At 36.2% G+C, this 11,866-nt stretch overlaps 1 protein-coding gene across 1 annotated transcript in view; it reads right to left on the reverse strand.

The window, feature by feature from the left end:
* Positions 1-5,586, reverse strand: part of LOC108253739 — an 11,309-nt gene extending 5,723 nt beyond the window's left edge. The window contains exon 1 of the mRNA XM_017448285.2: positions 5,426-5,586. Coding sequence (XP_017303774.1) covers positions 5,426-5,477 — 52 coding nt within the window. The 5' untranslated portion in view covers positions 5,478-5,586. The remainder of the gene's footprint in view (positions 1-5,425) is intronic.
* Positions 5,587-11,866: the final 6,280 nt, after the last annotated feature.

Consider the following 11,866-nt stretch of genomic DNA (forward strand, 5'->3'; position numbering starts at 1 on the left):
GAGTGAGAGAGAGGAAGAGAGAGAGAGAGAAAGAGAGAGAGAGAGAGAGACGGAAACGTGGAGGGAGGAATTGTGTTACATAAATTTAAAAAAAAAAAATCTTTTTCCCTATTAAAGGACAGATTATCAGGGCCTGATTAGAATGGCATACACATCCCCCACTAGTCACCACCTAGGTCTAATAAAACTCAAAGCACACGGTGGAAAAAAAAAAACAAAGGCAAAAGTTATCCCTAATCTGAATTTCAGCAAAACTTTTCAGCAAATTTTGAACAGAACGGTTTTTTTTCTCTTCTCCTGGAAACGGTCCAAAATGATTTAATGAAAACGGACGAATTATACATTTTATATATTTTTCTTTTCTTTTTTTGAAAGGAAACAGGGATTTCGTAGAGCAGAAGTAGGTACCGCACCAATGATTGTGGCAAATTTAAGACTAGGAAAACAATCATTAAACAAGTGAGTTAGGAGGGGGTATTGAAAATGTAATCCCCATCGACATGAAAATTAGTCGTTCCATTATTCATGGAAGAATAGAACTGAAATACTGAAACTGAATCCATGGAACAAGAATAACTCGGATATCCCATCCTTTTTCCTTCTCAAACTGTGAAATTCCAGAAGGCTAGAAAGAGAGAGAATATCTAATGCATAACTTATGTTTATTTCAAACTTGATCTTCGGAGAGAAAAAAAGAGAGAGAGAGAGAGAGGGGGGGGAAGACTTCTTGTAAAAAAATGTTGCTATTGTTTTTCATGAGAGAAAGAAAGAGAGGGAATGAGGAAAAAACTGCTGAGAGTCAAAAACTACGAAGTCTATAGGGAAGTATATGCTGTCTCTCTCTAAAATATTCTCTTTTAAATACAAAATTTACCTATTACTGTTACATAGATTCCATTAGATTCATATTAGACACCAATCCCTAATATGGGTCTAGACACCCTAGGGAAAATCCCTAAGAAGTAAGAACCCTAAAAATTTACCTAAACAAAATAGATCCCGTATGAATACACCCTGTTGTAACAGTTAAGACTTGGGTTACCTCATTTTCCTAAGTACTTAAAATATTCCACACGATTAATAGCTTGCTTGTGGGGTTTTTTTCTACCACCACTTCAATTCCATGCACGTTCTTAAAACAGTGATTCCCAACCTGGGTCGATCTCATCCCAAAGATTTATTTATTTTATTATTTATAACACCAGAAGTCATAGAGTACGGTTGTGCGTTGCTCTATTGCTCCTTTCGCGTAGATAGGTATAAACAAAAAATATTATTTTTAAACATGAGATTGGGAACCCCTCATCTCAAATAAAACAGTTTTAATAATACATTTTTTCACTGAAATCTTTTTCATTAATAACTTTAGAAGGAATCATGAGAGGCAAAATGAACTAACAAAGGCATGCATGCGGGACTCAATAGATGGAAAAATGCAATTTTTCCCAAAGAGATTAAAAAACAAGCAGGGTCCGTCCCTCCGGGAATTTTTTAGCCGGTAGTGATTAGAGAAAATCAGTACCTATGTTGTTTAATATTCCTAATTTGTTTAATATTCCTAATTTGTTTAATATTCAGTTTATTATTTTTGATTTGATTTTTTTATTTTACTTCCATGTAATGATTTAAAATCAAGACTAGAGCCCGTTCTCCCTCTATTCCCAATATAATGTTCAAGTCACCCATCCATTTATTGGCCTTTCTGGGCGTAACTTAACACAGGTGACGCTAAAACCGGTCTTAAATTATCGACTGAACTGTTATCTAAAACTTTCTTGCTTTGAGTTTATAGGTCGTTGCGACAAATTTCGAGATCAGAGCTCATTTGTGTGAGAAAATGTGAAAAAAAATCCGCCAAAAACCAGTTTTTTGGCTTTATGGTTCTCTGGACAAAATGTGCACCACCATTTTCGTGTTCCTGGTAAAAAGACCTTTAATTTGATATATAGGTCGATCAGGTTTGGATAAGTCCTTCTATACTTCTATAGGGACAGACAGACACCGAAGCGAATACAATAGTCCGTCCATTACCTATACCTTTTAATAATAAAGGAAGGACGGACTAAAAAGAATAATAATAAAATAAACCTTTCAACAGAAATGGTTTGAAGATGCAGGTACGAGTGTGTACCTATGTACCTAGGAAGTTATTTTCCAGCAAATGTTTTCAGACTTTAAGCAGGCCACACACGTGCATGCATGCATGACACCTGTGACAGGCATGTGCATGAACTCACCACACAGGGTCAGGCATCAGGTATGCATGCCGTCCAATTGCATTTTAATCAGGGAACACTGTTCCTGGAACACGCAGCCTGAAAGAGCTTATGCTGGTGATCTGTTTTCTGGTTCCGAATTCCGAAGTTCATAAGACCGAATAGATCTCAAAATCCAAAAAGAAAATTGAGTCAATAGGTTAAATTTTGTTTGACAAAATCCAATAAAATCTTATCGATTGCTGGAAAATCATGACCCGGTGAAAGGGACCTGTTTACTGAATGAAAAGTTGTACCGTTAGAAATTTAAAACCAGGAGTTCACTTCACTCGTTCATTTCATCAAAAATCAGTCACGGATTTCTTTTCCGTCTTGTAGCAAGAAATGTATCAATCTACCAACGAGGTATCAATCTACGTAGCTTCAAAAGAACAAAATGCTGCTGTGGAACAATAATATCTTGTTCTCAATTCTCTATTTATATTCCGCAAGAGTAGCTTCAAAAGAACAAAATGCTGCTGTGGAACAATAATATCTTGTTCTCAATTCTCTATTTATATTCCGCAAGAACAATAATCTTGTTTTCAATTCTCTATGTACAAGCATGTACTAGGTACCAGAAGAAATAAATTCAAGCGTTTTTGTTTCTATACTACCAGTATACTGCAATAGTACTCAATAGATAACAAGGAAACGTGTTCTATTTCTTCTCCTCCTTCTTCCTGCTACATTTCTTCCTCTCCTCTTCTTCTGATTATCCTAATTTTTGTTGTTGTTGTTGTTGTTGTTGTTGTTGTTGTTGGTGTTGTTGTTGGTGTTGGTGTTGTTGTTGTTGTTGTTGTTGACTAGGTACCTACCAGAAGAAATAAATTCAAGCGTTTTTGTTTCTATACTACCAGTATACTGCAAAAGTACTCAATAGATAACAAGGAAACGTGTTCTATTTCTTCTCCTCCTTCTTCTTGCTACATTTCTTCCTCTCCCCTTCTTCTGCTTATCCTAATTTTTGTTGTTGTTGTTGTTGTTGTCCACTTATACCTTCTTTCCTATCATCTCCTCCTTCATCTCTACCTCCTCCTCCTCCTTTTCTTCCTCTCCTTTTTCTTCTCCTCCTCTCCTTTTTCTTCTCCTCCTCCCCCTCCACTACTTGGTCAGTATATTGTGCAATGAAAATTATTATTACGATCTAACTCTAACCCCAAGGTACCTAATAGTATACAAGGTACATATTATGTAGGTACCATGGTACCTTTATTCCTACTTGGGTACTATTTTATCGCTGAAGAAAGTAGTCTGACACGCACATTGCATAGGTAAGTAAAATAGTTACCAGGCGCTCATAGAATTCTAGCTTTGTGTTTGTTTTTCTGGATCTTTGGGTTTGTTTATTGGTTTTCCTTTATCAGTACCTACAAGTGATGGGATGTCAATATGGCGTTTTATATGCGTATAACATGAGAGGAACAAGAAAAAGTAGAAGGAGATGGAGATGAGTTAGAAAGAGAATGAAACAATGGAGGAGAAGAAGAAGGAAGAGGAGAACTAGAAGATGGAGGAGGAGGAGAAGAATTAAAGGAGGAGGAAAATAAGAAGAAAATGAAAAGAATCAAATGATACTCTCTACTAAGCAATAAAGGGTAAAACAATGAAAGGCGGCCGCATAAGGTACATACTCGTAGGTATACGAGTACTTTGTTGACACACTTTATTTGAAGAGAAAAAAATTGGACCGATTGCGATAATTTCTCATTACTGTGTATAGCTTCCCTATACGTAAGGGTAATAGAAAGTAAAAAAGCGCCATATTTCTCTCTCTGGTCATCTTGAAAAGGAAAACCAAAACCAAAAGGCAGATATATTTTGCAGAACTTTAGGAAGAACAAATCTTTGAAGTTCTGCAAAATATATATCTGCCTTTTGGTTCTCCTTTTCAAGTTGATCCACAGAACTTATATGTAATGACTGCTGAAACCCTCCAAGAGATTATCAAACTCTCTGGTCATCATTTAGCTACCTATACTCGATACATATAGGTACATGAAACACATTGATCGAGTGCTATAACATACATAGGTAGGTAACTAATATGTTCGCCGGAAAGTCCTGGATCTAATCTAGTCCCTGACCTGCTGCGAGTCATAAATAGCTCCAATCTAAATATGCAATACCTTTCATAAAGTTTCATAGCATTCCTTTGAACATTCCACATCTTGTGTAAAATATTATGTAGACATGTTAGGGAGGTAATGGAATATTAGCTATTTATATGGCACCTATATCTTTTTCAACCTATTACCTAGGTATTGGTTCTTTTTTTTTTATCATGAGAATCCACTGAACTCGTGGATTTGATAGATTCATTATCTGAATCGCTGATTGTAAAAAGGAGATTAGTCCAAAAATGTAATTTTTCAGGAGAGACAAAGAACTGTTCTGTAGGTATGGAAGTGGACTAAAACAAATACCCATCAGGAATCTAAAACTGTAAAAAAGTGAAATTCGAAAATACAATGTGACTAATCCCCTTTTTACACTCAGCGATTCATCTGTGGATTCCCTTTCATTGCATTCACTGGATTCAGCTGAATTTCAAAACACTGTTTGTTTGTTTTTTCAAACTCAATCTAAGGATGCATTCACTGGATTCAGCTGAATTTCAAAACATTGTTTGTTTGTTTGTTTGTTTTTTTTTTTTTTATCAATCAATGGATTCTGAGGATTCCATCAGATTCAGAGAAAAATAAACCCCTATAGTAAATAATACTATCCACTGTTCAGTTGTGACTGGGAAATCCCACTACCCCCCTCCGTCGCGTCGTAAAGCTAACGATGTGACATATTGTGACATCTGAGTTTTTTTTTTTTTTTACTCGATGCAATGGTTAGATACCATTGTCTGTCTGCTGTCTGATTTGTTTGGCAATGTCGCTTGAAGTCTCGAGCTCTTTGTCCTTGGGTAATTTTTGGAGGAAATAGAAATGAAATGGTGAATAAGTAAAGGCAGTTTGCTGATTTTCCCTGGATTATTTTTTACGTTTATGACTGTATTCCAAGTTACAACAGACTAGTAGACAGTCCAGTTACTGGCCTCCGGTAAATACCACTGGTGTACGATAACATTCCAATTTCTAACCCAGTTGGTCAGTTTTAATTTGTAACTGTACAGAAGTGCATTTTGTCCATCTGGAAAAGAAAGTCAAGAGACTCACCAGGGAAACACACACAGATCAGCATAAATCCAAACTGGATACACACGAGCATTGTTCTCGTCACATGCGGGAAATTTTTATTTCGCGAAACTCGGAATCATTTTTTTCTCCCTCGGAAAACGCGAAATCCGTACGTACGATAATACAAGCACGTGTCGGTGAGACAGCTTCCAAACGACTGGAAATACGGATTTGTATCTGTCGGTGCCGCCGTGTGGGAAAAATCTCGGCGCATGACGTTCTTCCTGGAGCGTGATTTTTTTAATTGTTTATTTTAAAATGGAAAAAAATCATAAAAAAAAAAAAACACAAAGAAGTGTTGTGTTAACAGAAAAAAAAAACGAACAAATTTTATTATTTATGTTTTGAAGAAGAAGAGATGAAAAAATTTCTAGATGACTTTTTTTTCTGCAAACTTGAACATCGTTATGCTAAGTTTTTAATGAAAATCATTCCCGCGAGCTTAGTATCTGACTTGTAGATCTAGCATACCCATAGTTCTTGTTGAGGCATTTTTATAGCTTTTTAATTGTAAACGAACTTGTTCAAACTTCTTTTCTTTTTTACTTTCCTTATTTTTCCAGAGATTTGATAGGGGGAACTGTAACTGCTGAGGTCTTATCGTGCTGAAAGCGAAAAAAGAAGGAAGACAGGATAGGAGAAAGACAGCCGTTTCCCGAACGAACATTATCCGTTCAGGATAAACTCCGCCCCGGGCGGGAATCGAACCCATGACCTAGCGCTTACAAGGCAGACGCTCTTACAATCCAAGCTAACTATAGGCTCTTTTTTTTCTCCTGTTCTTCTTTCATCACGGATTACGTAATAAGAGATGTGATCATTTTCAATTTCCTGACTGAATATTCAAAACCAATTAAAATGTAGGTATTGACGCAATGATGAATTTTCTATACCTAACAAAAAAAAACTTTTAGCTCTTGTTTGGTTTTACACTGCCAACATACAGATAACTATAGGAGAGGGAAAACCGGACCAAGAAAAATAATCTTCCAATTCACTAGAGAGGAAACCCTAAATAAATAAACTCGTAAATTTTTATTGCATATTAATCTATTACTTACCTATTTGTGACGTAACAGATTCCTTACGTAATTACCTTGTACCTTCTAATTACTTTCCAGTTAGGAAGACGAACGTAGATACAATTAGAGGTATTTACTTATACGCTTATACCTATTAATGGTGATAAATTATTAACACCAGATTTTTATTTCTCCTGTTCTTCTTTCATCACGGATCACGTTATAAGAGATGTGATCATTTGAATTTCCTGACTGAATATTCAAAAAACCAAGAAAAATTGGGTTTTGGCGTAATAAATTTTTTATACCTAAAAAAAAAAAAAAAAAAAAAAAAAAACTTTAGCTCTTGTTTGGTTTTACACTGCCAACATACAGATAACTATAGGAGAGGGAAAACCGGACCAAGAAAAATAATCTTCCACTTTACTAGAGAGGAAACCCTAAATACCTAAATAAACTCGTAAATTTTTATTGCATATTAATCTATTACTTAGGTACCTATTTGTGACGTAACAGATTCCTTACGTAATTACCTTCTAATTACTTTCCAGTTAGGAAGACGAACGTAGATACAATTAGGTATTTACTTATACGCTTATACCTATTAATGGTGATAAATTATTACTATATTATACTCTCTTCAGTTGAAAGAAGTCACAAAGAGTTATCTATAATCAGATAATTGCCTAAATTCACCCAACCTTTTGAGCTCTCTTACTATGGTCAAAAAATGAGGATGAAATTTCATACCTTGACTGGGATTGAACCCACACCCTTCTGTTTATCAGACGAGCGCCTGGTTATGACTATTTTATAAAGCTGTATCCACAAATAGTTGACGACCGTCAATCGGACTCGCTCGATGTCGACTGAAACGGTCCACACTGTCTTGACAACATAAATTCACCTCGTCCATCGACAATGTGTGGACACAGCTTGACAATGAACTATGTCAGTGGTTCTCAAACTTTTTTGGGCCGCGGAGCACCAAGCAACTGCTGTAAACTCTACGGAGCACCCCCCCTTCCCAACCCTTTAAGATCGGAAGAGCGGGGAGAAAAAATAATAGAAAACACACTTGATGTTATAATAAAATTTAAAAAAAATGTTGAAATTTATTTTAAATGCGGTAAGAAAAGTGAAACTATGCGGAGTACCTGGAAGCACTTCGCGGAGCACCAGTGCTCCGCGGAGCACAGTTTGAGAACCACTGAACTATGTCATAATTTTTATGGGGCCTTTGACCTTTGAACCTTTCCCTTTGAAGAAGAAGGATCAAAATACCAGTTATGTAATAAATAACAATACTTAGGTACCTAGTGATATTAAACCAAGGAGGTCCACTCTATTCTCGTAAATACTTTTGCTACCTTTACCGCTTTACCTATTGTTTTACTTTCTATTTTTACTTTCCTTATCCTATAGGAAGGAAAGTAATGTATTACTTACTATTCTGGGAATCCACGATATTTGACCTGCCTTTTTGACAAGTTGAAGGGAGATTTTTTTAACATTAGTTCCTTAATTTTGGAGCCACCTTTATCGAGTGGTTTGGCAATTGACACTTACTATTGTATATTGTAAGAAAAGTAATAGGTATTGAAAACATAGATAAAAGTCATTATTATTAATGGAATTATAGTTAACTTAATAAGTATTCACGTTTCTGCTTTTCAAAATATTTAATGTTATAACTATGTACTAATATGTATGTGAATGTTGCCAACCCCTTGTAATTTTTTCTCAAATAAATACAATTATTTTCTACTCCACTTATTATTATCTCACTGCAACATACCTACCTGTAGGTAGGTATGTGTTTACAAAAATATATTTTAGGGATTTTCAGCCACCTAATGTCATCATCTAATGTGGCGTCATCATGTTCTTGTCAAGATCTAAGTTTCCATGTTATCATTATCAACATAAACATATTAACTATTCAATCCAGTTTTCTTCTCCTCTCAGGATTTCATTGCGGAATTTATGTTGGCATTCGTCAAGGCTATACTCAGAAGATATGCTTCCAGTTTCCAGTAATCAAGTGTGATGGTCTGGGTCTTTCTCTGTTAGATCTACTTATTTCACAGAATCCTAATTAGTTTTAATGGCACATAGGTAATTACTTATAATGGACTTCTGCAGTAAAAACCAGGAAAATCACTTTTTTTTATCGAACGATCGAGTTTCTAATTTCCAACTCGAAGACCATTTTTCTTTAGGTTGTCTGTTGGTCTGTGTTGTTGACCAGAACTCTCAAACAGTTTGACCGATTTTGATGAAATTCGGGGAAAATGACATCTGTGTTGGACATTTTTCACAAGTTTCACCTAAATCGGACTTTTTATTTTTATTATTATTAAAAAAAAAAAAATACCTAATCGGCGTTTAACGTCAATGTGTAAACAACTGTTTTGGTTTTTAGTGAAGGGGGTTTTACCCTCCATTCGACGTCAAGGTACCATTAACCTAATCGGCAAAACCAACCTCATTGAGGCAGGTCAGGCAGGAAAAGGCCAGCAGCGCGCGACTGCCCGGATGGTCAGGGTCAGGCCTAACTTTAGAGATCCATTGGGAACTATTGTTTTCCACGTGCTATATACCTATAGATAGAAATAGAAACAGGTAATGTTTATCTACCGTCCGAATTCTCAATGTCAGAATCAGCTGAATCAGGAATGTTGGGGAAGTTTCTATTTCGGAACAAACAGAGAGTGCTAATTCAATTAGGTACTTAGATCGTTAGGTATATGACATCTAATGACCTTTCCTAATCTTCTTGTTTGATTTGGACTTCCCCCCTCTAAGGCGACGTTATATAGTAAACCCAAACAGCTCTCTCTCTACATACCTACCTGGTGTATAGGTGTGTATGTTATCCAATCACATGACTACGTTGTTGATGTTGTTGTTCAGGTGAATGAAAACATTGGCTAGAACAAATGACACGCCAGGACAAACGCCCCCCGGGAATAGACTTTCTTGTTGGTGTCAAATCTCATGATGTCTTTCCTGTAGTTGGTTAACAAAAACTATACAGAATATACTAAAAAAAAGGTGTCAAACAGTAAAGATTTTAAAAAAAATAATAAATAAAAAATAAACGAGTATAATAATAAAAATAATAAAAGAGGTTTGATAGAGGGAACTGTAACTGCTATGGTCTTATCGTCCCGAAATCTAAGGGAGAAGGAATACAGGATAGGAGAAAGCCAGCCGTTCCGAGAACGAATCTTATCCCTTCAGGATAAAATCCTCCCCGGGTGGGAATCGACCCCACGGCCTAGCGCTTACAAGGCAGACGGTCTACTATAGTAACCCTGCCATTCAATATAGGTTTATTCTTACACCAAAATCTTATATTAGGTATAGGTATACGTACATAGCTATATTATATCGGGGGTAGGTATCTAGTAGGTAGTTCTGAAACCAAGTTGACCTTGAACATCAGCACATTTTATTTCGTTCTTGATTAGTTTGAGCAGAAACACAACATCAGCAACATCCCGCCTATGTTGTAAGGTTTGAATATTAAATGTCTTCATGAGCTCCTGATAGTTAATGTTGTTGGTGGTGTGATGTAATTTAAAGTTCAACATCCTAAGAAACTTTCTCTGGACACTTTCTATCTGATGGATATAGGTTTGGTACCCAGGGGACCAAAGTGTCGAGCAGTATTCCAGAACGCACAAGTGAGCAATAAAGTGTTTTAAGGGAAGCAGGATTTTTGAATTCCTTAGTGTTTCTATATAGAAATCCAAGGGTTTTAAAAGCTTTATTGGTCACATATTGATAATGGGCGTTGAACTTCAAATCATGATTCATGACAACACCTAGGTCTGTTACTTGATTGACCCTTTTCAATTTTTGACCATTGATGATATAATCAAAAAGAATAGGTTGATGTTTTCTATGGTATGAAATGACTAGGCATTTGTCAACATTCAGAGTCATCCTATTATCCTCACACCAGGCAACCAATGCGTCGAGAGCAGACTGCAGCGTCGCACAGCCGGCCATCCCGTCAACCACCGATGACACACGATAGTCATCCGCGAACAACCAACATGAAATACTGTTTTGAACGGATTGTAAAATATCATTAATGTAAATGTTGAAAAGACAGCCAGACAAATGGCCACCCTGAGGGCAACCGGAATTGACCTCAAAGGGGTCAGATATAATATTTTTGTATTTTACAATCTGTGTACGATTTGATAGGTAGCTATAGAACCAGGAAAGAACAGGATAGGTAGCTATAGATCATGCTTGTAACGCGGTTCGCGGTATCATCGGCCAGCGAAGGTTAATCGTTTACTGTCCGCGAAAGCCAGCTGAAAAAATAGATCGAACTCAATGGGAACATAACAGGTAAAATATGGCTAAAAAATGAAATTTAGATGAGAATTTTCAAATTTATAAAAATTATCCCAGTTTACATTATCAAATTTCATAATGTAGTTTCTGAATTCTATTGGTAGCTATCAATTCTAAATTAATTACATCAGGCCATGATCCTCCGTGATTTTGAGCTTATTGCGGCAACTCTTACATTGCTCTCTTGTCGGCCTTTGGTTGTGATACTGGGTTCAGTGCTACGTCAAGCGTGAGCAACTCCGATAACTTGTTACAAGGGTTAGACCAGGATTGCGGACTTACTTTGAACGTAGTAATTTGTCTCGAATTCTAGTGATGATGGTACTGAGCTAATGTTTATACACAACATTTAACATTGACATTGAATTCTTAAGTGAAGTTAGGTACCACAGATTGATAAGACTTTGTTAGGGGATAATAGATTGTTCATTACGTGTAATAATTGTGACCTAATTGATGTGTACTTCTGCTATTGAACTTACTATATCCTGTACTCTAATATAATAACGTATTGTACTCGCGAGGTGGGGTTATTCAGCTATATCGACGAAGCCTAATCGCGCTGATGCTTGAGAACAAGATCGAACAATGATGTCATTTAGTAGCGTAAGATTAATATTACAAGCATGAGTACGTGTTTATGATAGTCTCATTATACCAATGTTTTTAATTGATTAGTGTACTGATATATCTATATGTAGATACGTTGATCTATATTCGATGTTGAAATGTATCGAAAAATCACAACATACATATATAACTTAATTAATATATAACTTGAATAATTGGTACACAAATAGGATATGCATGATGTCGTGCCCACAGTTGAATAGGCGTGGCAGAACCTTCATATTATTTAGGGTTACTTCCCCTGATTTAGTTGAATGCTTCAATGCTCATATTTATGCGTTGAGCTGCCCGATCATAGAGTTCATTATTAGGAGTGCCGGATCCCCAGTCACGCAATGGCTGCCGGCACCCTATTTTTTTTTTTTTTTTTTTTTTTTTTTTTTTTTTCCTC

This window comes from Diaphorina citri, unplaced genomic scaffold (assembly GCF_000475195.1).
Source record: "Diaphorina citri unplaced genomic scaffold, Diaci psyllid genome assembly version 1.1 scaffold2887, whole genome shotgun sequence".
NCBI classification, from domain to species: domain Eukaryota; kingdom Metazoa; phylum Arthropoda; class Insecta; order Hemiptera; family Psyllidae; genus Diaphorina; species Diaphorina citri.